Below are 25,538 nucleotides of genomic sequence, written 5' to 3'. Positions count from 1 at the left end.
GTTGGGTTAGTCCATATTTGACCCAAAGTTGGATTGAAACAACCCAGCATTTTTTAGAGTGTAATAATCCAAAAGTGAACCCAAAAGTAATTTAGATTTTTTTTTTTACTTGAAGGAGAGACCTACAACACCCAAAAACCCTAGTATCTGCATATCAATGCTGGCAACCGTTCACAACACCCTAGCATTGTGGTGGTGAGTTTTGCACAGACAAGCATCATTCCGATGTTTTGTAGTTTTTAAAACTATATTTGAATATCTTAAGGATCTTTAATTACCTCTGCAAACTCCAGGTCGCCACGAGCGGACAGTCCTAGAGGCGGCAGCGGGGAGGCACACAGAACAGCAGGCTGCAGCAGCGTGAACAGGCCCAGCCAGAGGTTCCCCATGTCTGCTGTGAACTCAACTCTCTCACAGAAGGGTTTATATACAGGTATAACTATCCTGACATCCACACATGAAACAGACTATCTGATTTAAATGCACGTTCAAGTCAAAACAAGCAGCACACTCTGGTATTTTAACATTGATTATATGTTACAGTACGTGAACTATCCAAAAGTTTAAGCCAAAACGTGCATGTAAAGATTCAGCCCTGCGGTGTTGTGGGGTACAGGGGGAGTTTCACCGGACGGGGTCATATAGCCAAGCCCACACAGCATCTACAGCTCCACTCCTGTAAGCCACAAAGTTCTGTATGTCGCCAATGCATGCTTATCATGTACTCTCAGCTCCAATTAAGACATTTCACCTTAATGTGTTATGCAGAATTCTGCAGTTTTCCCCCCAAACATCAGTACAGTCGTGGTGAGCTGATTGTCACAGCTGTTTATCAGAAGTGTTTCAGATGACTCAGGTATTCTAGTAGAGAATAAATCAAGCACAGATGCTCTCAGCCGTCACTGATTGTCTAATCTCAGCAAAAATATTGCAAACAGCTCATCTAAATGATGTTGTCACCGCTTCCTTTGCCCACAGAATCTGGCACCCACCTCTACATCTGCTGTTATCAGTAGTGTTAGTAACACATAAAGCTGTTGATTCAGGATGTAGTCAGGGAATTTTTGTATTTACAACATGGATTTTTCCCAATAGATCACTCTTGTTAAAATAAAATACTTCCGTCTCAATTTAGAGACTGGCTGGTTCTGATTCTGGTTTTTGGTTCTGATTTATTAGAATTCACAATATGTGTTATTTTTTAAGTTACATTTTCAGCAATGCAGCTCAGGTATTCTGAGTATAGTTTTTTTACATGTTCAAATATTTCAGACACATAAAGGTGTACTATAAAGTGTGTGCATGTTTCTGTATCAGTTTAGAGGCTGACTGCTTCTCATTATGCCCCCCCCCTCTATTTAAGGGTTAATTCCGTAAAACTGGGACACTTTTTTGCCATTGAGGTGACTGGGAAAATGTCCCAATTAACCTGAATTCACCTATTAGAATTCATAAGGTGGGTTATTGTTTAATTTAATTAATTATTTTTTTTATTATTATTTTGTTTTTTAAGTATTGCTATGACGGTTGATAAGGTGTTCGGAGTGGTTTTTAGCACGCATTCTAATATTTAAATTTAAATATGAGTAATAGTAACAGCAAACAGCCCATAATATACAAACTTAAAAAAAAAAAAAATTTAAATACATCTCACCCTCATGATCTGAGCAGCTTTTTCCACAGTTTGTGAAAACAATGAAGCTGAGCGTGAATGTTACTTTTTGGTTGCAGTAAAATGATGCCCAAAATGCAAACGCAGCAGTTCTCTTACATTCACTCTTTCATGCACCACATTTACAAATACAATCTTTGATTGAGACAATAGTTCATTATATTTAATAGCTTTATGTCATTTAATTTGACATTTACATATTATGTTAGTTCATTCAGCCTTAAATGTTTCATTGATCAGTCTCAGGACAGCTAAGATAAATCTTTATTAAAAGTAGCCTAAATTAAAGATTTACCCAGTTTACCCTGTTCTGATGTGGTTAATCGACAAATAACATGACAAACAACACAATAAATGTGAATATACTATACACAATATACTATACTATACTATATACAATAATATATGTCATTGATGTAGTTTTCACTATAGGCTACTTTTAATCACCTTTTAATCGTTTTTTTCAAGTCACTTAAATAGTGGGTGTGACAAAAACTATATGTAATGAATTGTGAATTAGCCTAAATGTTATTCTAAATAAATGTGTCATTTTTAATAACACACTACTGTCATCTCATGTCAGGTTTAGGTATCCTGATGATGTCAAAGGGTTTTCCAGTTTTATACAGTCAGAAGCCATGTAAGCAGTGTTGCCAACTGCTTTCAATTGAAAGTAGCTAAAACTGGTAGCTGTCACTAGATGACATCACAATGGCAAATTCACTGATCTATATAAAGATGAACGTAGATCAGTGGGCAAGATGAGAACTTAGATAAGGTTTGTCCAAGCAGTTGCTATATTTGTCCCTAAACTTTTGAAAAAAAGTCTCAAAAGGGGCGGGGAAGTCGCTAAATCTAGCTACAAAGTAGCTAAATTGGCAACACTGGGTGGTTTTTTCCTTTTGTAATCCGAGCGAGAGGACAAAGTACTGCGCATGCGTAGTGGCGTAAAAATAGCTTAATGACGTATGACGCGCGGAACGAGCTGTTCTTCCTGGTGAATAAAGTGTCATAAATGAGTGTCCCGTCATTATAAAACTCCCCTTTCACTCAGCGTCTGTGAAGTGGAGCAGCACAACGTCCCACCAGTCCTTGTTTAAGACTATCATCCACAGACGACTGGTTTTGGGCGCGGGAAGGGGCACTTTTACTGCTTTATGAAGTAAGCAGCACAGCACAACAGTTCATGTGCTGGACGTCGCCTAATTAGGACCCGAAGTAGATAAATATCAAGTGTGCCTTTTAAAACAGTATGCGACAACAGTGGGAATCTCTGTATATTCATGCAGTGTGTGCATGTCAAAAGAGTAAATCCGATCAGAAGCTTGTGACATATAAATGCGCATATCAACCCGATCACTTTATTTGGCGTTCATGTAAACACTACGTTTGGATTCGTCAATCAGAATGAATTCATTCCGATGGAAGCTAAAAGTGTCCATGTAAACATACCTACTGACTCGATTTTGGGTGAACTATTCCTTTAAAAACGAAGTATACACTGATTATTGAAGTATATGAGATGTATATATTGGATATCCCAATATTTAGTCATTTATTCAAATAATTTTGATAATATTTCCCCAAGAGATACACTAAGGAAGCTCAACTTGAGAACCCAATCAGTCCAATTCGGAAATGAATCATTTAACCTGTTTTGTAGATGAAAATAAAATGACAGTTCATTCATGAGACTGACTCAATGATTATGGATTAGCTATTCATGTAATTTACAAATTAGATGTACACACTGCGATATGCTAACCACAAAAAGCAAAAGCATTCCAAAAAGCTTTGGAACATGTGCTGCGGAGGCCATCAGCTGTTTGTCTTGTGTGCCATGTTAATGCCGTGACTATGGTTTGGGCACATGGCTTGATGGCTCCACCAGTGTGGGGGTTTTGATTCTATATCATTGATGTGGTATGTAATCCATTTTTGTATGTATGTATGTGTGTACTCAAAAATATCACATTTCCGTGTAACATTATTCATATTTTAACTATTTTTGGAATGAATGAATGACTAAATAAATAAATAAATAAAATTTACCCAGACCATCTGAGACCTGTGGCAGGAATTAACCACACCGTAGTGCACATACTGCCTTCTTTCACAGCCCAGGCAACCAGTCACATGTCCTACCCCATCATCTCAGGGGGACTTTTGTAATAGCTCAACAACAGTCTGTAGAACCTGGAGTCTGTTCCAGGGTTTATATTTAACCGAGAGAAAAGCAAGAAATGAGCCAAGGCCTGGTCTGTTATCTGACATACTAACAAGATAAAACCCAAGGAGAAGCATAGGAAATTCTTGGAAAAATTAATAATGATTTAAAGAAAAAAGCTGAATTTTTAAAGATCCTTACATGCTATCTTCTCTAAAAGCATGATGGGAATGCGCGTGCGTGCACACACACACACACACACACACAGTGTCTGGATATGCTGTAGAAAGCACCTTTGGAATGTGAGCAAGAGGGCATATTTTACTGTACTGGAGTTGATAGGGACTATGAGTTCTATGAAAAACAAGTCAGATCAGATTGATTACTCAAAGAAAAAAACGTATTAAATTCCTTTCCTTTTTGTTGATTTTCGAAGAAAAGACAACTGGTTGGATTCACGAGTCTGATTAGATGAGAAGTAGAAAGATATTCTGTATTTGCTGAGTCATTAATTTAAGACTGTTTGTTTGAAGGTTATCTACCATCTTATGAACTGACTGAAAAACTTCTGACCTGACTTACAGTCCAACAGAACAGGGAAGTGAGCGGGCCGGGCTCAAAGAGAGAGAGAGAAAGAGAAACTGAGGGAATGAAAAGGCAGCATATCATTTAGGGGAGGAGTTTACATACTTCCTTCAGCTAAAGCTCTAAACTCATGCTACAAGGACATACACGCACACACACACACACACACACACACACACACACACACACACCCCTTGCCCTACAGGAGCATTACAGACTATGATGGTTAGTTTTAGTCAGTTTGAAAGGAACTTTTTGCCAAATCCACAGAGCACATACTGACAGATCTATGAGGAACGAACATACTGCCGGGAGTCAGCAGGATAGAGGTACGCTCTCTCTCTCTTTCAGTGTGTGAGTGAGTGTGTACTCAGCTGAAATTGCTGTGTTAATATATATCAAAGTTTGAATGGAAGTAGGACAAGTGGTTGAGTTGTAGTATATTACTTTTTAACTAGTTGTTGAGACTCCTGTTGTCTCTACATATGTTTTACATAGTATACTTGTAGTCTTTCTGTGACTAAACTAAAATGTAGAACATTTGTTTTCTCTAACAATATTCCAGGTTTTTCACTAACTATAGATTCTAAGAACTTGTTTTTCGTTCAGTTTAATAGTACCAGCATGTGCTGCTTGGGCTTAGGCGACTTTCTAAACTTAGAGTCGAAGCCCTTTACTCAGGTTACAAATCTACCTCGTTCTTTTCACTGACATCCACACACTGAGCCAGTAACCCAGAGAGACACAGCTAACTCCACCATCTCAGGCGCATGGGACAGTTTAACCTCTTTGTATCACATTCAACAGACAATGTGCTGCCAAGCTACAACAGTTCAAGCTACTTTCAAAACATTGGTTGTATAGTTGTCAGCACTGACATCTGCATAAATATGTGCTCTGGTGTTGTTTTTACAAGTTAGCCCAAACACAAATTTTTTTTGTATAAAAAGATATGTTCTCAAGAAGTAAAGTCAATGTATAATTCACACTCACACACATTCCCACAGCAAAACATTATGATTGAAGGCTCAGAGAGATGCTGTATGAGAGTTATGCTGAGAAATGCCTCCTGGCTGTTTACAGCTGCTCAGACTCACAAGATCTCCACAGATTCAATTAGAATCTGACTGGGTTCTCTCTTTACAAAACACTAAGATTAGCAAGATTATTCTGTATAGATAAATACCCTCTTTGTTAAGCCCCGAGACAGAGACAGTAATGGTGACAGGGAAACACATTCAATGTAGTTTAAACAATCAGACAGTACATTAAAAAAGACTGAGAAAGATTCATCAATATGATTTGAGAACGCTAGACATTTTTTGACATCATGCTAAACACACATAATGCTAAAACAACAGGATGACAGAACTCTACAAGGATATACTGAAGGTTGCATCCTAAGAAACTCATTCTTAACATTCTTGCCAAAAACGGAAACCAAATAGCTGGATTATTGCTCAGTCAACACATTTCCCCTAAAAATCAGTGGTTCCCAACTGGTAGACCAGTAAACTTCTAAGAAAGCAGTGAAAGGGGCATAAAATGGTAAATTGATTATTCTTCCTCTCAACAACAGAAGATGTTAAACATTTGTACTGCAAAATTCAGATTTTTTTCGTAGTCTTCAGAGATTATTCTTTATTCTTCCTTTAAAAAGCTTACAGAGTTGAACAGGCCAGGTAGCAAATTTGTCATGAAGAATGTCCTCATTTTCTCAGTAAGTGATCAAAAACAGCTTTGGTACATGTTTATTTATTAGATTTTTTTTAAATGAACAATACCTTCAAATCATTATGTTTGAGCAGTATTGACTCATTCAGTCTATCTTAACACTGATAAAAACCTAAACCTAAAGAGGGCTGCACTTTTCTGAGAGCCAGACATGTTAGAATGGCCAACCTGGAGCTGTCACCCCAAATATTACATCTAGTACAAAAGTAAAATTTACTACCAAAAAAACATCCATGTTTACTTGCTATGAGCAATGCCCATTTGGTATGTAGTTTGGTAATGAGAAATGCCCATTAATTCAGTGGGCCTTTTGTCCTTGTATGCCAGAGATGTGAGAATGCTGCTGCTCTCACTTTCCACAAGAACCCCTGGCACAGAGAGGCACTGACCAGCCCACACAAACATGCCAGCAGTGCTTCAGAGTGCTTCACTCATCTGCCGAGTGGACAGAGAGGAAAGGGGAGAGTACGGAATAGATGGAAGATAGAAATGAGCAGTAGAGAGAGTGTGGTTTATGCAGGAGAGGAAAATGGAAAGGAAGAGAGAGAGGGAGAGGAGTGACTCCATCGATAAGTGGATCTATCGTCGAGCGGGCACTATTGAACCTGAGTTGGAAGCTGGCTGTGTACATCATGTTGTTTTTCGTTCAGTTTAATAGTACCAGCATGTGCTGCTTGGGCTTAGGCGACATTCTAAACTTAGAGTCGAAGCCCTTTACTCAGGTTACAAATCTACCTCGTTCTTTTCACTGACATCCACACACTGAGCCAGTAACCCAGAGAGACACAGCTAACTCCACCATCTCAGGCGCATGGGACAGTTTAACCTCTTTGTATCACATTCAACAGACAATGTGCTGCCAAGCTACAACAGTTCAAGCTACTTTCAAAACATTGGTTGTATAGTTGTCAGCACTGACATCTGCATAAATATGTGCTCTGGTGTTGTTTTTACAAGTTAGCCCAAACACAAATTTTTTTTGTATAAAAAGATATGTTCTCAAGAAGTAAAGTCAATGTATAATTCACACTCACACACATTCCCACAGCAAAACATTATGATTGAAGGCTCAGAGAGATGCTGTATGAGAGTTATGCTGAGAAATGCCTCCTGGCTGTTTACAGCTGCTCAGACTCACAAGATCTCCACAGATTCAATTAGAATCTGACTGGGTTCTCTCTTTACAAAACACTAAGATTAGCAAGATTATTCTGTATAGATAAATACCCTCTTTGTTAAGCCCCGAGACAGAGACAGTAATGGTGACAGGGAAACACATTCAATGTAGTTTAAACAATCAGACAGTACATTAAAAAAGACTGAGAAAGATTCATCAATATGATTTGAGAACGCTAGACATTTTTTGACATCATGCTAAACACACATAATGCTAAAACAACAGGATGACAGAACTCTACAAGGATATACTGAAGGTTGCATCCTAAGAAACTCATTCTTAACATTCTTGCCAAAAACGGAAACCAAATAGCTGGATTATTGCTCAGTCAACACATTTCCCCTAAAAATCAGTGGTTCCCAACTGGTAGACCAGTAAACTTCTAAGAAAGCAGTGAAAGGGGCATAAAATGGTAAATTGATTATTCTTCCTCTCAACAACAGAAGATGTTAAACATTTGTACTGCAAAATTCAGATTTTTTTCGTAGTCTTCAGAGATTATTCTTTATTCTTCCTTTAAAAAGCTTACAGAGTTGAACAGGCCAGGTAGCAAATTTGTCATGAAGAATGTCCTCATTTTCTCAGTAAGTGATCAAAAACAGCTTTGGTACATGTTTATTTATTAGATTTTTTTTAAATGAACAATACCTTCAAATCATTATGTTTGAGCAGTATTGACTCATTCAGTCTATCTTAACACTGATAAAAACCTAAACCTAAAGAGGGCTGCACTTTTCTGAGAGCCAGACATGTTAGAATGGCCAACCTGGAGCTGTCACCCCAAATATTACATCTAGTACAAAAGTAAAATTTACTACCAAAAAAACATCCATGTTTACTTGCTATGAGCAATGCCCATTTGGTATGTAGTTTGGTAATGAGAAATGCCCATTAATTCAGTGGGCCTTTTGTCCTTGTATGCCAGAGATGTGAGAATGCTGCTGCTCTCACTTTCCACAAGAACCCCTGGCACAGAGAGGCACTGACCAGCCCACACAAACATGCCAGCAGTGCTTCAGAGTGCTTCACTCATCTGCCGAGTGGACAGAGAGGAAAGGGGAGAGTACGGAATAGATGGAAGATAGAAATGAGCAGTAGAGAGAGTGTGGTTTATGCAGGAGAGGAAAATGGAAAGGAAGAGAGAGAGGGAGAGGAGTGACTCCATCGATAAGTGGATCTATCGTCGAGCGGGCACTATTGAACCTGAGTTGGAAGCTGGCTGTGTACATCATGGCATGCTGCTGCTGCTACTGCTGTCCAATTCCGTGCCTCAGAAACTGCTTCTTGTTTTCAGGTTGGTCCCACCCTGGCTTTCATAGATTTTTGCCATGAGAAGAAAGAGTAAATTTCACAGGGAGACATCACAGTGTTTCTGTCAGTCATGGGTAATAGATTTACCCAAGAAGGTAATGCACGATGTGTACTTCCCTTAGGTGGCAGTTTGTGTGCCTTGTTGTTGTAACGCTGTGATTGCCTATTGTGACTAATTCCGAACTGTTGTCGCTGTGTGAGTTACTGGTATATTGTTTTGCTGCTTGTGTGATTTCAGATCGTTTACTATCAGCTGTTGACTAATAACTAGCAAATACTGTCCTTTCATCATAGAAGATTTTATCAATTTGACAGTACATGAGGATTTGTAATGCAAGTGTCAGGCCAATTCAGTATGAGGGTTAATGGTGTTTTACCATGTTTGTTACTGTTTGCATGCGCACACTCCCTCTCGTAGATTTTGGTTTGCACATGCTTTTATTATTTGAAGGCTGTGATTCTGTCTTGCTATGCATTCAGTCTCAGTTTGATTAGGCAATTACCCTAAAAGCTTCAGCTTGTCATATAACTAATTTAATAACGCTCCCCTAAACATCACCCTCCCTTTCAATAGCGATATCACCCGCTGAGTTTGATGCCTTATGGAATGACCCTCCATACGCTTTAGCAGCCGTCAGTGAGCTCTTTTCGCCCAATGACGCCATGACAGCTGGTAAGAGGATTTCTTGAGTCAAGCATGAGTGTTTCAGAAAATAAAGTCTATAGTACAGAGTTTCACATGATTCTATTATAAATGTATTTTGTGTTAAATAAATTATACTAAACAACAGTTTGAAACATCCTCTCTTTTCAATGCAAATCTGGGAAGGTCATACCCACCCCGAGATGAGGAAGAAGCTATTATTTAAGCCATCTTTGTTTTTCGTTCAGTTTAATAGTACCAGCATGTGCTGCTTGGGCTTAGGCGACATTCTAAACTTAGAGTCGAAGCCCTTTACTCAGGTTACAAATCTACCTCGTTCTTTTCACTGACATCCACACACTGAGCCAGTAACCCAGAGAGACACAGCTAACTCCACCATCTCAGGCGCATGGGACAGTTTAACCTCTTTGTATCACATTCAACAGACAATGTGCTGCCAAGCTACAACAGTTCAAGCTACTTTCAAAACATTGGTTGTATAGTTGTCAGCACTGACATCTGCATAAATATGTGCTCTGGTGTTGTTTTTACAAGTTAGCCCAAACACAAATTTTTTTTGTATAAAAAGATATGTTCTCAAGAAGTAAAGTCAATGTATAATTCACACTCACACACATTCCCACAGCAAAACATTATGATTGAAGGCTCAGAGAGATGCTGTATGAGAGTTATGCTGAGAAATGCCTCCTGGCTGTTTACAGCTGCTCAGACTCACAAGATCTCCACAGATTCAATTAGAATCTGACTGGGTTCTCTCTTTACAAAACACTAAGATTAGCAAGATTATTCTGTATAGATAAATACCCTCTTTGTTAAGCCCCGAGACAGAGACAGTAATGGTGACAGGGAAACACATTCAATGTAGTTTAAACAATCAGACAGTACATTAAAAAAGACTGAGAAAGATTCATCAATATGATTTGAGAACGCTAGACATTTTTTGACATCATGCTAAACACACATAATGCTAAAACAACAGGATGACAGAACTCTACAAGGATATACTGAAGGTTGCATCCTAAGAAACTCATTCTTAACATTCTTGCCAAAAACGGAAACCAAATAGCTGGATTATTGCTCAGTCAACACATTTCCCCTAAAAATCAGTGGTTCCCAACTGGTAGACCAGTAAACTTCTAAGAAAGCAGTGAAAGGGGCATAAAATGGTAAATTGATTATTCTTCCTCTCAACAACAGAAGATGTTAAACATTTGTACTGCAAAATTCAGATTTTTTTCGTAGTCTTCAGAGATTATTCTTTATTCTTCCTTTAAAAAGCTTACAGAGTTGAACAGGCCAGGTAGCAAATTTGTCATGAAGAATGTCCTCATTTTCTCAGTAAGTGATCAAAAACAGCTTTGGTACATGTTTATTTATTAGATTTTTTTTAAATGAACAATACCTTCAAATCATTATGTTTGAGCAGTATTGACTCATTCAGTCTATCTTAACACTGATAAAAACCTAAACCTAAAGAGGGCTGCACTTTTCTGAGAGCCAGACATGTTAGAATGGCCAACCTGGAGCTGTCACCCCAAATATTACATCTAGTACAAAAGTAAAATTTACTACCAAAAAAACATCCATGTTTACTTGCTATGAGCAATGCCCATTTGGTATGTAGTTTGGTAATGAGAAATGCCCATTAATTCAGTGGGCCTTTTGTCCTTGTATGCCAGAGATGTGAGAATGCTGCTGCTCTCACTTTCCACAAGAACCCCTGGCACAGAGAGGCACTGACCAGCCCACACAAACATGCCAGCAGTGCTTCAGAGTGCTTCACTCATCTGCCGAGTGGACAGAGAGGAAAGGGGAGAGTACGGAATAGATGGAAGATAGAAATGAGCAGTAGAGAGAGTGTGGTTTATGCAGGAGAGGAAAATGGAAAGGAAGAGAGAGAGGGAGAGGAGTGACTCCATCGATAAGTGGATCTATCATTGAGCGGGCACTATTGAACCTGAGTTTGAAGCTGGCTGTGTACATCATGGCATGCTGCTGCTGCTACTGCTGTCCAATTCCGTGCCTCAGAAACTGCTTCTTGTTTTCAGGTTGGTCCCACCCTGGCTTTCATAGATTTTTGCCATGAGAAGAAAGAGTAAATTTCACAGGGAGACATCACAGTGTTTCTGTCAGTCATGGGTAATAGATTTACCCAAGAAGGTAATGCACGATGTGTACTTCCCTTAGGTGGCAGTTTGTGTGCCTTGTTGTTGTAACGCTGTGATTGCCTATTGTGACTAATTCCGAACTGTTGTCGCTGTGTGAGTTACTGGTATATTGTTTTGCTGCTTGTGTGATTTCAGATCGTTTACTATCAGCTGTTGACTAATAACTAGCAAATACTGTCCTTTCATCATAGAAGATTTTATCAATTTGACAGTACATGAGGATTTGTAATGCAAGTGTCAGGCCAATTCAGTATGAGGGTTAATGGTGTTTTACCATGTTTGTTACTGTTTGCATGCGCACACTCCCTCTCGTAGATTTTGGTTTGCACATGCTTTTATTATTTGAAGGCTGTGATTCTGTCTTGCTATGCATTCAGTCTCAGTTTGATTAGGCAATTACCCTAAAAGCTTCAGCTTGTCATATAACTAATTTAATAACGCTCCCCTAAACATCACCCTCCCTTTCAATAGCGATATCACCCGCTGAGTTTGATGCCTTATGGAATGACCCTCCATACGCTTTAGCAGCCGTCAGTGAGCTCTTTTCGCCCAATGACGCCATGACAGCTGGTAAGAGGATTTCTTGAGTCAAGCATGAGTGTTTCAGAAAATAAAGTCTATAGTACAGAGTTTCACATGATTCTATTATAAATGTATTTTGTGTTAAATAAATTATACTAAACAACAGTTTGAAACATCCTCTCTTTTCAATGCAAATCTGGGAAGGTCATACCCACCCCGAGATGAGGAAGAAGCTATTATTTAAGCCATCTGGCTGATATTTATAGAGCCATTATGATATGGCTTGCACTTCCTGTTTATGTCCACAACTTTGTGAGCTTGTAAACACAGCTCTGATATTTTTATATCTACAAACATGCTAATTAGTACCAACTGTATCATGTTTTTGAATAAGGAACTATTGTATATGGTGATGACCACATATTCAAACATGGGAAGTGCATACCTAAAAAGGGAACCTTATAATTGTCCTTAATTATTCAGTATTTCATCAGTCTTATCCCTCTTCAGTCATTCAGAGTTGCTTTTCTGTAAGTTTACAGATTGATCATAAACTTAATCATACAGTAGTTATGAGGTACTGAACTACATACCAAATGCAGTCGTGTTCTGTAAAGCTGTGTTGACACCAGTTTCCTTTGTTTTGCCATTGGAGATGAGGAAGTGGAGGCTGAGGCCGAGGTGGAGGCAGAAGGCATAAGCAGAGAGATTTACTGGAGGAGGAAGGAAACATTCAGCGGAAGCAGCACAGTATCTTCAGCAGGAGAACGCTTCTCTCCAGGTATCTGCAGCATGGATCTCTGTGTCCCATAGACTTGCGTGGAAATAATGGCCTCTATCTCCATAATGGCTACACTTCTTAAGCACAATCTCAAAACTAATGCCAGACTTCCTTAATGTGTACACTCGCCCTAATGGTATGCCTTTAGTGATGTGGTCGCTCATAGTGCTGCTCCTGCAAAAAAAATAAAATTCATATTGCCTAAGCGTACTACTACTGTGATGTTGGACAGCAATAAATCACACCCTACATCACTAGAGCATTCCTGTTACTGCTAATGCAATTGATCATAAATCTTGGTTTCTTTGTGGTGAATACTTAACTTCATTCCCTTTTGCTTTTTGGAGATGTTGTTTTGTTGTTTATCGGGAGGCGACGATCTGGTGTAGCACCTGACGGTGAGCTTCATGAGGCGTTACGTACCAGACTCCGAGTAGTAGAGAGTAACAGCCAGGATGTTGTCCAGCTCTTCAAGGTCAGACACAGAAGTATTCATGCAAAACATGCACTGGCACCACTGATGAACTTATTACTATTGATTACATTGAGTATTTCAATCTTCTTTACATTAAGTAACTGCTGATACTATCCACGCAGGATCTGTCTGCAAGACTAGTGTCTGTTCATGCTGAAAAAGACAGCTTTGTCATCACTTTTAAGACTGTCGAGGAAATTTGGAAGTTCTCTACTTACCTGGCACTCGGTTAGTGTCAATGGAACTAATTTTCTGGCACTTCTACAGTACAAATCCTTGTACTGTTCTAGCTTAACAAGTATTGCTGTTATATTCTAGGATATGTAGCAAGATGTCTTGAGAACTTTCTCTGTGACCAGTCGTTCTGGCTGGACCCTGCATTGCTAAGTGATGTGGAGATCTGTGTAACAGTGGATGAAGACCACTTAGCTACTCTTTACTTAGGACTTCTGCTACAGGAAGGTAATGAGCCTCCACGACTTGCTAATTTCTCAACAGTTAACAAAATCACCTGTAAACACACACTGAATGGACAAATTGACAGAACAATCTCTACACATCTCAAAGCTCTGTTCTAAAGTCCACTATTGAAACATTGCTATTTAACCAATTCAGAGGTCACGTAAGTTGAAATCAAGATTGGGTAAAAATGTGAAGAGACTGCAAAGTCCTCTTATTTTAAAAGAGAGTTTTTGTGGTCTTAACATTTCTTTGAGTTTGTTTACATACAAAATATCCTGCTTCTAAGAATTTAGTTACAGTGTAAACCACCTCATTCATACCAAGTCTCTCCTGGATGTTCATATTTGTAGTATTTATCCAAAACAATTACCTTTAAGTATGTCCTCAGTTAAGGCCACAGCCCCAAGGTAGACATAACCATCTAAAATAAAACATTTATGGGACAAACAAACTTTTCTTCTTTGACATATGAATACATTAACTTGTTTATTAATCCACTTGAAAGAAAAAGAGGTAAAGAAAGAAAGGGTTTTCAGGATAAACTGTGAACTTTGAAGTTAAGAACCCTACACTCTAAGAAAAACGATACAAAAGTTGTCACTGGGGCAGCAACTTTTCAAAAGCTACACCTTTGTACCTTATTTACCCCAAAGGGTGCATACTGTAGAAATAACTTAAAAGCACATATTAGTTTGAAAGAGTACCACCCCAGTGACTGCTTTTGTACCTTTTTTTCTGAGAGTGTACAGAGGAATACAAACATTTTCATTAATGTTTTAGGTACATTCTTTGCCAAGACGTTATACAACAGTGATTGCAAAGAGGAGGAAGAGGAGCTGACCTACAGGAGGAATTACCTGGTGATGGTTAAAGACATAGGACAAGAGGCCATGTGGGAGGGTACGCTGCTGTCCACGGGCCAACACGGTCTAGTACCTGTGCATGATATGCAGCCTCTGCCCTATCCATTTTATCAGTAAGTGACACTAACTTTCTAAGCTCACGTAACTATATGGGAGTTTTCTGGGAACTGGGAAGAATTGTAACAACAGATTTGTCTGGATGAATGAAAGAACCTTTGTTCTACACTTGTTCTTATGGAAGAAACATACTGTTTTTTTTTTGTTGTCTAGGTGGTTCCTTAAGAAATATCCCGGAAATGCAGGAGGGATTCCAGTTACAGAAGGCCTCTTCAATCATCCTGTTGGTGAGATTCTTCCTACGTATCTAGAAAACCATTTCTCAAGATAACCCTTAAAATGAATATTCAGAGTTCAGTACAAGTTAAGCTCAGTCAACAGAATTTGTGGCATACTGTAATGTATCGCAAAAAATAATGTGTCCCTCCTTTCAAATATCTGGCTAGTGAGACACTTACAGTGGAGGTGAATGGGGCCAATACATGTTGTAAATGTTAAAATACTCACTATAGCCACAAGACATAAAACATGCACAATATTAGGGATGCACGATATTGGATTTTTGCCGATATCCGATATGCCGATAATTTTCAACTCATTTTGTGATAGACGATGCCGATACGATATATAATTTTAAATTTTGGTTAGTTTTTAACAAGAACTTATTTGTTAGAATTAAATAAACAATAATAAAGTTGAAAGTTGAAAAAAAAAACTATAAATAAACTATATATTAATCACTGCATTTTTTTTTTCAGAAAGATGCAGTGGTAACCTTAAAGGGGTGCTGATGCTATTTTAAAGATCATTATTTTGTGTATTTGGTGTAACAGGATTTAACATTTGTAAATGGTCTAAAGCAAAAGAGTTGTAAAAATTCTAAAAATCTTTTAGAGCTCATAATTTGTTTAAAACATATAACATATTACACATTAATGAATAAATTAGTATATATAAAATGATTTAATTTAAGTGTCGTTTGTGAATTTTTTTGTTCATGTAAGCTTTTGACCTTTAAATCAAAACATACTCATGATTTTATGGCATCAATTACTGCTTTATTTAATCCGAAACACAGTCTAAATATTATTTGTGTATTTTGCTTTCATTTTATTAGAAGTAGGCCAACAGCACCCCCTACGGAATTAAAACTCCTTACTGAGCGGGCATTAGGACCCGGGGGAGGCTGCCGCTGCACGTGCTATTACTGTTATCACACACCGACTCATTCTGTACGTGCATTCTCAGTTTAAATACAGCGATCCAAAACAGTGAATCTAATCATCATTAGGCAAAACTTTGCTTCAAGAATGAGCCACAATGCTGACGTGATCTAATCGCTAGCACACCCTGAGCACATGTGAGTTAATGTATACCTCTTATCGGCAAAACATATCGGCATAATGTTTCATATCGGGCCGATGCCGATATTTACATTTAAAGCCATTATCGGCTGATTCCGATATTGGTCCGATAAATATCATGCATCCCTACACAATATGCATGATGATTTTAGTGTGAAAAAAAAATTCTAAGTGTAAAATTACATTCCAATTTACAAATTTAATTTTGCTTCCCTTTCAGTGGTGGGAACTTGTGTAGCAGTAGTGGACCATTACCCAGTGGTTAAAGATGAGCTGCACTTATGCAAGGGAGACATAATCAAGATTGAGGGATTTCTTTTCAATACTCTGAACATGTTCATAGGAAGACACCTTACCAGTGGAGAGATAGGATTTGTTCACAAGGCCAGTGTAAAACCTCAGAGTACTGAGCCTATGTAAGTAAACAGTTCAACTATTTATATTCATAGATTTAGCATGTGCTCAAATGAATAACCTTCTCTTTATTTTGTAAAAAACATTTATCTAATGTGCCTCTCGACGATGCTGACATACCAATTGAAAGCAACCAGCTGGCAAACGCTATTTTATTCTGTTGACCTCTGTGAATGTGCCTCTGTCTAGATGGGGGTGATGAGGGTGTTGGAAGGGGGGCTAGTAGAGTTATGTGATGATGTGATGAAGCTATCAGAATGAGAGTCATGTGGCTGATAATGTCGTCTTTGTTGGCTTTGCACAGCGATGGACAATTGGTCTTTCTCAGTGAGGAGGAAAGGGCGGCCCTGTCTAAACTTAACCCCTGCGTTGAGCCCTGCCAGTCTGATGTACTGGCAAATCTTTTCTCCACAGACATAAGCACTGTGTATAGACTGGGTAAGATATGAAACATTGTTTCTCTGGGAGACCCCAAATAATGTTTAAATGAATATAGTTCATATTCAAGAAAGAAGTTCATAAAGGGTTGTATAGACACGAGAGTGAGAAAATGATTTTCATGTTTTTTACTCTTTCACACTGCAGATAGACTTGATGACTCTGATTTCACTTACATAAGAAATCATCCAAAGTCAGGTAAGCCCCTTTTAAAGCCCCTTCATTTAAAATGTTGCTACATTCTTTTATCATGGCTGTCTTACTACAACTTCAAGCTGTATGAAATTAACAATTAACAATCACCAACTTTGTTCTTCATTTTGTTGCACAGTCATACCTTCCACATTTTCCTTTCCTTCCTACTCTCCTTCTCTTTCATTGCATAATTTATTATGTACAATTAGGGTTGCAAAAAGGTGGAGCATTTCCAGTATATTTTGGAAACTTTCCAGGATTTTTTGGAATCTTCCAAATCTTCCAATCTTTCTTTTGGAAATTTTCCAACCATTCTGCAACCCTATGTACAATCAACAATTCTGACATTTACTCTGTGTAATCTGCAGAACAGAAATCTACAGTGGATCAAAGAAAGAGCACCATATCTGAGAAAAGTGATGCAACTCCCTACCACTCATCCCCACGGCAATCATTCTATGCCTCTCGGAATCATCTGGACCAGGACTCTGAGGTCTTCTCCTTCAGCCTGGAGGACACCTTTAGAGAGATGGATGAATATGAGGAAGACCCTCCAAATTTCATGGATGAGGGTATCTGGGAGGCTGATGAAGCCGAGAGATGTGACCCGATCCTGACCCTCCTAAATCTGGAATATTTCCAGGACACATTTCAAACTCTTTATGACCTCTCCTACTCTTTCCTGGACACTTTCTTCCATGGCCTTCAAGAGGACGAGGTGCTTCAACATCTGGAAAACTTGCGAGAAGGAGCTAAGAAAGGCAGGATGCTCTGGGCCCACCGGCGAGCCTGCTTCCTTCTTGGACGGCTATGTGCCAAGAAACTGAAGTACTCGCAGGCACGAGTGTACTTTGAGGAGGCTCTAAAGATCCCTGTAAATGGTTTTGATGACAAGCCTCTTCTAATTGCCCTGTATACCAATCTTACTGCAGTTTACCTCAAACAGAAGATGATGGACAAGCTACCATTTACACTAGAGAAGGCAAGTGCTCTAATTATGTGCCTTCCTTGTCATAACTTCTGCTCTGTGGATGAGTTTGAGCTGCTCAAGCCAATCATGCGCAAATCCATAATTGAAAAAGACAAGTACCTAGAGGCACGGACATGCTACCTCTCCCTCTCTCTCTTTCTCCGTCTAAGAAAAATAGAGGATGCTTTACCTTTTGTAGAGAGACTTCAGTTCCTTACCATAACACTGTCTGCGGAAGAAGGGAGGCCAGTTGCCCCTGTTGATCTCAATTGGATGCTGTGCAGGCTTTATCATAAAAAGTATTTGCCCTACCTCACACTAGCTTCTTTAGGTTTAGACTCAGGGCAAGAGCATTCCTTGGATGATGCATTCCAGAAAATTGAACTCTTTATCAAAAACTCAGTCAGGCTTAATCCTCACTGGAAGGAAAGTACTTCTGTGCTTCCTGCACAGGTGGTGGTCTACCTTCAGCAGGCCTTGTCAATAGCTAGTCAAGGGGAAGACTTGAGGACTCAGAGGGACCTGTGCCTGAGCCTGGCTAGTGTTTACCAGCAGCATGGAGCTTTAGAGAAGGCCGTGCCCTTTGCCCAACAAGCAGCACAGACTGGAAGTCAAATTAATGAAGAGGAGGGCTTTGAGGCATCCGTACTGCTGGCCTGGCTATTGGTGCTAATGGAGGAACCCATGCAAGCTCAGAATACTCTGCAATCTATGCTTAAATCTTTGGATGAAACAGACAGTCCGACGCAGCGTGGTGTAGTCTACAACCTTCTAGCTCTATGCCTCCGCAAACAGGGCAGAGTCCAGGAGGCAGCAAGAAACTTTTATTGCGCTCTGCAGATCTCACAAGAGAATGGGAACAAGCGTAATGAAGCACTAGTGCTGGCAAACTTGGGCTGCTTGTCTCTATCTGTCGGGGCTTCGGGCCTAGCAGAGTGTTTCTTGCTCAATTCCCTGCACCTATTCCAGTTTCTCTCAGAGAGCCCCACAGATCAGGAGCATGTCCAGGCTTTGCTTTGGCTCGGCAGGAGCTACAAGGATAGAGGAGGGAGTCAGGAAGTCAGACTATGCTTTGAGATGGGCCTCCTTATTGCTATTAGTGCCAACAATCTGCACAGTAAGTATAATGTCTCTAGGTTACGTATGTAACCATGGTTCCCCGAGGGAACGAGACGCTGCGTCGAAGTCGCTTTGGGAACGCCCTTGCGTGACCGCGTTCTGAAGCACGTGTCAAATCAGTCCAATGGAGCCACACGACAACAGTCTACGCCATGCCTCTGCAACAGCGGGACCGCTGCCAGCGGGATCGCGAGCCTGGCCGCTTTCATCAAACACAGCCAGGCGAGAGCAGAGCGTGCGCAGCGAGAGTAACTCGCAGTGATGACAATCAGCTCCTCGAAAGCTGACCGTGCATGCTCCGCTCCCAAACAAACGACACACAAATCGTGTGTATCCCCCGCCGCCAGATATCGTGGGCAGGGAGGAACACAGCGTTTGTAATGCCGTTTGCTCGCCATAGACTTTTTCATGATTGTTTTTTATATATGCTTGTGCGGACAGACAACAGTAAATAGACACATACACAGAGCGCTACTGAAGAGCAGAAGCTGGTTTGCGCTCTGCCGGATGCGCTTTTATACTTTCTGGTGCTTACGTCACCCCGCTCGTGACGTCTCGCTACTCCATTGGACTGATTTGACACGTGCTTCAGAACACGGTCACGCAAGGGCGTTCCCAAAGCGACTTCGATGCAGCTCGAGTTCCTGAAGGGGAACCAGATTTGACTTTTCTGGATTGCATCATGAAAGGTGGCATCTACCCTGATACCTATAGCTGCCCCAGAAAGTATTTGGACACTTAAGCCACAATTAAAATGTCTAAAATATTTGCATGATATAACAAAATATCAAAATAAGAGGCAGTTTTTTTTTTTAAATGAATATAGCACAAGCACACTTTGCAAACAGAATTTCACAAAATGATGACTGTAAAATGACAATTCTAAATGTATCGTTCAAATTCTACAAAAAGTCTTGAACACTTTGTGGTTGTCAAACTTTGTGGAACATATTTATTATTAATATGATATTATTAATATGACAAACTGCACTTGGTGGTAATTCTGGGCATCTGGTTTAAACTTAAGGCGAACTTGTAACCACAAAAAATGACCTCAAATCCAACTGGTTAAAATTAATTTAAAAATGGCTCAAAATTGAAGTTAGTTCTGAGAAAAGGCCCATTATCATTTGTTTGACGATGTTTGAAATGTTATATCTAATGCAATTAAATTCAGACATTTTTAAGTGTGACTTAAGTGTCCAACAGTGTCTGACTACTTTTTGGGATCACCTAAATGATTTAAACCCTCTGTATGTCACAACCCTGTTTTCTAAATGAACAGAATTAAATTAAGCCAATATTTCATTTATAGTGTAAGAATAAAAAAAAAATCCTTTCAAATGCAGGTCAAATGGTTGTGGCAAAAGTTCTAAGTCAGCATTACGCTGACTTGCTGCTGTATGGACAGTGTATTGTTTACTATGAGCACTGTGTGGGGCTGTGTAGAATGCTAAAGAATAAACAGCTAGAAGGAGAGTACCTGGAACTTCTCAGCAACCTCTATCTCTCACTCAACACTGAGAAGTAAGAGTTACTCTAAAGCACTATTGCCAATACCTTGACACTTGATTCAATGAATCAGTGAATTCAAATGTAATTTGTGAAAAAAAATTTAAAAACCTTGCAGGTCATCAAGGAAGTCTCTTGATTATTCAAAGCAAAGCTTAAGGATCTCCATAGACCTGGGAAAAAGACAGGAAGAGTCTGAGACATGGCTTCAAGTGGGCCGTATCTACTATCTGATCTTTGAAGATGAACTGGCTGACATGTACCTACAGGTAAGACAAAGGACCAAAGCAGGGTATTGTAAAAGGAGTTAGAGTTAATTATTGATTAGTGATATCATTTTTGCATATCCATTTAGAAAAGTATGCCACCAATTCTATGACAAGTCTAAACTTAAAATGTTTAGACTGTGGTAAAAGAGGCTTAAAGGGGTCATATAATGCTGCATGCACTTTTACAAGTTGTTTGAACTGAAATATTTGTTGGCAGTGTGTGTACACAACCACCCTAAAATGATAAAAATCCACCCAGTGGTTTTTTGTTAATCTACTAAAATCTTTACCCCTTTCTCAAATCGAGCCGATCTCAGATGCCTGTCTGTGAGACATCAAACAGACAGGCCCCTCCCACGATAGTTTGATTGACAGTAGCGTTTCAGCACAGACTGGACTGACGTCTTAACTTAGACCCGCCCTGAGTGAGCTGTCATCAGTCTGCCATTGTTTCACCGTTGGAGCAGATGTAGACAAGAATGACTCCTAAGCGTTTGAGGTGTTCTGTTGTTGGATGTAATATAGCAGTCGTGATCCAGCTTCACCTACAGAAGAAGTGAGTGTATAATAATGTACTAATTAGCAAGTTTCACGATGAATGCGGCTAAAGTAAACAGTCCCTCAGAGAGCGGCTCGGAAGAGAGGGGCGAGGTCAGCAGAGCTCATTAACATTTAAAGGTAAATGCTTCAAAACGGCGTGCTCTGAAAAGAGCTGTTTTTACAGGGTAAAAAAGGTGTTTTTTACACTCCCATTGGGTGTTCTGTTGTTGGATGTAATATAGCAGTCGTGATCCAGCTTCACCTACAGAAGAAGTGAGTGTATAATAATGTACTAATTAGCAAGTTTCACGATGAATGCGGCTAAAGTAAACAGTCCCTCAGAGAGCGGCTCAGGAGAGAGGGGCGGGGTCAGCAGAGCTCATTAACATTTAAAGGTAAATGCTTCAAAACGGCGTGCTCTGAAAAGAGCTGTTTTTACAGGGTAAAAAAGGAGTTTTTTACACTACCATTGAGAAATTTTAACCAAACTATGTTACAGACTTTTCATTAAGACCCTAAAGAATCATATCAACTTGTGGAAAATGGGCATCCTATGACCCCTTTAATACTATATCATATTATACATGTATGTTTTTATCAGCTGTTAAGACTATACGTTCTTTTTCCATAAACAACTGTTTACAGGCAGCAGTAAAGACAGCCCTGAGGATGAATGACCCATGCTTTGCTATGAGCATTTATGAGGAAGCAGGAGATGTGTTCTTCAAAGGACACAGAAATCAACTGGCTGCACTACCATTTTACAGGGTAGGCCTCACCTTGGGTTCACAATAGATATTACCAAGACAGTTTGATAATAGTTAAGAAATGTAGGAATCCATGCTGAGTCACATGTTATTCATCTGTTTTTCAAAAAAAAAAAGGATGGGAGTTTGCCATTTGCACGCAGCATAAAGGATGTGCACTCAGAGTTCAGGCTGTTGAGCAAACTCACAGAGCTCCTGATGAAGCAGAAGCAGTACGAGGAGGCACTGCAATATGCCACACTCGCAGTGCAAGTCAGCGCCACAACTGGTAAGACCTGTATACTCCTCAGGTTTAAAGAGCTATAGGCCTGGAAATTTAATGCCAATGATGTAGCAAACTTTGACTATGGACTGTGTAAAATTATTATTATTATTATTAATAATGATGATGAAAGCCTGTATGCCAGGGGTTCTAAACTGTGGCCCGTGAGATGCATTTTCCTACAGAGTTCAGCTCCAACCCTAATCAAACACACCTGAATAAGCTAATCAAGGTCTTTAGAATCACTAAAAAGTTACAGGCAGGTGAGTTTGATCAAGAGTGGAGCTAAACTCAGCAGGAAAATGGATTTAACTCTGCAGGACACCGGCCCTTCAGGACCGAGTTTGGACAGCCCTGGTTTAGAACCTCTTCTGTATGCCTTTTGCTTATAAGTCTTAACCTATGTTTCCCCCTGCTGGAGACACATGTCCTAGTCTACAGCATAAATCATTTGAAGAATACATCAAAATACATGGTACATACAAATTGTACCTGCATCTCCAGTGCATGTTATACTTTAAAAATAAAAGTAAAATCTATATTTCTTTTACCTTTTATCATTATAACCTACTAATGATGTTCTAATGATGTCACTCAGACAGTGCTGTGTATTTAGGCATTGTTTTAAGGCATTGTGATGTAATGCTGGTTAACACCAGATTTTACAGCAAGAGTCACAAATGACAGATTTGATTAATACTAAGATCAACGGAGATGCTCTCTTGAAAACTTGATCTTCAGCCTTCACTCCCAATTAAGTTATTTATTCTCAGAGATAAGATCTGAGATGACACTCTGAAAGGAAAAAGCTAAGTGCTATGTGTGTTTCTTACAGCTGTTCCTCTGAATGAGAGAGTGTCCTTCCATCGTCTTGCATCAGTGTACTTCTCTTTAGGGAAGTATGAGATGGCTGAGAACTACTACCTTAAGTCTCTTTCACTCTGCCCCACTGCTCTTGAACATGCCATTGAGGTTCGGTACTATGTTAAAGTGTACTGCAGACTGGCTGATCTGACCCTATACAGATTAAAGGTGAGTCTCTCGTAATGTTTAACACTTTACATCAATCCTAGACTGAACATCTTGAATGTAAGAGTACAACATGTTTCCACATGCAAAACTAAAGAAACAGAAAAGCATGCTCTCACCTGCACATGTATTTTTGTTTAAAAACCATGTATCTGATTTTCACTTTCTGTGAGAAAATTTCCATACACTAATTGTGTGAAATTATTAGTGAAAGAGGCCCAAAGTATCTACAAAAATAAGTTTAACATTAACATTCAGAGTAAATGTATTTGATATAGAATGTTTATTACTTTTTCTGCCTTAGGATGCATTCGATGCCATGGGCTACTTCCACTTAGCCCTGGCAGCAGCTCTGGAGGACAAAGAAAGCCTAAGCACATTGTACATAATCTACATGAAGCTCGCAGAGATCCATGCCAACTACATACCCGATGCTGAACTGAGTAAAAGCTACATGGAAAGAGCGCAGAGTTTGAGGAAGGAACTGGCAGGATACACAGACTCTTGTGACACAGAAGAAACACATCAGGACCCAGCTGAGGCAGAGCCTGACACTCCCACCAAAGATCAGTCAGACTCCAGCAGTGGCACTAGTACTCTGCCCGAGTCCAGCATGACCAATACCAGCCTCACAATCAATGCCGAGTCTGAGCACATACTCTCTAACACAAGCCACAAAGACGACCCGAACACTAACGTATCGGTGTAAAAAGACGCAGGGCCTCCTGATCAAACCAAGAGACTAGCAGTTTGAAGGAAGGCTTGACTTGTGTATTATGAATCAGACACAATTCTATCACTCTGAAAAATGTTCTTCTTTTAATGAAGACCTAAGACACTTTTTTCTTTTGTTTAAAATTCCATAATATATTTTCTATTAGTGTTTCAAAGTGAATTTGAAAGATATTGCATAACTGTAAATTAATTTGTATATCTGTAAATATGATAAAAAAAAAAAATCTGTCCTTAGAGAGTTCTAAAACGTTTACTTAATTAAAACTTAATAAATTCTGTTAAAGTCCATGGGCAAAATACTGATTCTCTAGCATGTGCATGATTACACAAAGCTGTGTAATTTTTAATTAAGCTGTCTTAACTAGAACAGGCTTAATGCTCGAAATAAGAAAGAAACTGCAAGAAACCTTGGAGTTACAGTATGATTGATGATCAGCTGACTTTCTCAGACCACAATGCTAAAACTGCCCGGTCCTGCAGATTTGCTTTATTCAACATCAAGAAGATCAGGCCCTTTCGTTCAGAACATGCTTCACAACTCCTTGCTCAAGCTCTTGTTCTGTCCAGGCTGGACTATTGCAATGCCCTCTTTGGCAGGTCTTCCAGCCAGTTCTATCAAACCTTTACAATTAATCCAGAACGCTGCAGCACGATTAATTTTTAATTAGCCGAAAAGAATGCACATCTCTATTCTAACTCTATTCTTTATATAAAAAAGCTAACACTAGCTTCTCTAATCTTTTTGTATTCTATCCGTTTTCTTTTTATTTATAATACAATTAACAAAAGCAAAAAAGGCCTCTAACACTAGCTTGCTCTATTCTTGTTCTATCTGTTTTTTTATTAATTATATAATAAAAAAAAAACTTGCTAAGTGTAATGCATTAAGCTAACTGAGACTTGTTATAGCATTTGCATATCATTGTTCTTTTGTTGATTTTGATTGCTTCCATTGTCCTCATTTGTAAGTCGCTTTGGATAAAAGCTAAATGACTAAATGTCACCGGTGCGCGCACTAACCACTTATAAATCGTGTGCTTGAAGTGCCCATTAAAGAGTTTTCATAGACAACTTATACACGAGTCAGAAAAATGTTTACTGTGTGGTTACTTATCTTTCGTCTCTTTCGGTTGCGTCCTCTTACAACCTCCGAAACTCTGTTGTAGCATATACTCAAAATGTTGTGTTGTACTAATATTATCCACCACTAGAGGGAGATATTGGCTATGGTGATTCGATACCCTTCCGAACATATTCCTCACTTGTGATTATAAAGTGAAAACTGG

The 25,538-nt window shown here is 39.3% G+C and overlaps 1 protein-coding gene across 2 annotated transcripts; it reads left to right on the top strand.

Annotated features, from left to right (window-relative positions):
* The first annotated feature begins 4,580 nt into the window (after nt 1-4,580).
* Nucleotides 4,581-24,742, top strand: LOC107669101 (SH3 domain and tetratricopeptide repeat-containing protein 2-like). 2 transcript variants are annotated; one of them, XM_016461217.1, is made up of 18 exons: nt 11,386-11,470; nt 11,950-12,048; nt 12,656-12,781; nt 13,129-13,256; nt 13,379-13,484; nt 13,575-13,718; nt 14,499-14,694; nt 14,852-14,925; nt 16,223-16,418; nt 16,721-16,854; nt 17,002-17,052; nt 17,418-19,136; nt 20,488-20,665; nt 20,769-20,919; nt 22,105-22,227; nt 22,344-22,494; nt 23,324-23,520; nt 23,822-24,742. In XM_016461217.1, the coding sequence occupies exons 1-18, from the start codon at nt 11,446-11,448 to the stop codon at nt 24,224-24,226; spliced, it is 4,203 nt and encodes a 1,400-aa protein (XP_016316703.1). In that variant the 5' UTR covers nt 11,386-11,445; the 3' UTR covers nt 24,227-24,742. The 2 variants fall into 2 exon arrangements, with proteins under 2 accessions (XP_016316704.1, XP_016316703.1); XM_016461218.1 differs by lacking the exons at nt 11,386-11,470; nt 11,950-12,048; nt 12,656-12,781; ... (1 more) ...; nt 13,379-13,484; nt 13,575-13,718 and adding an exon at nt 4,581-4,753.
* The last annotated feature ends 796 nt before the right edge of the window (nt 24,743-25,538 follow it).

Source organism: Sinocyclocheilus anshuiensis, unplaced genomic scaffold (assembly GCF_001515605.1).
Source record: "Sinocyclocheilus anshuiensis isolate Anshui unplaced genomic scaffold, SAMN03320099.WGS_v1.1 scaffold124, whole genome shotgun sequence".
NCBI lineage: Eukaryota > Metazoa > Chordata > Actinopteri > Cypriniformes > Cyprinidae > Sinocyclocheilus > Sinocyclocheilus anshuiensis.
This window is presented reverse-complemented; position numbering and strand designations above follow the sequence as displayed.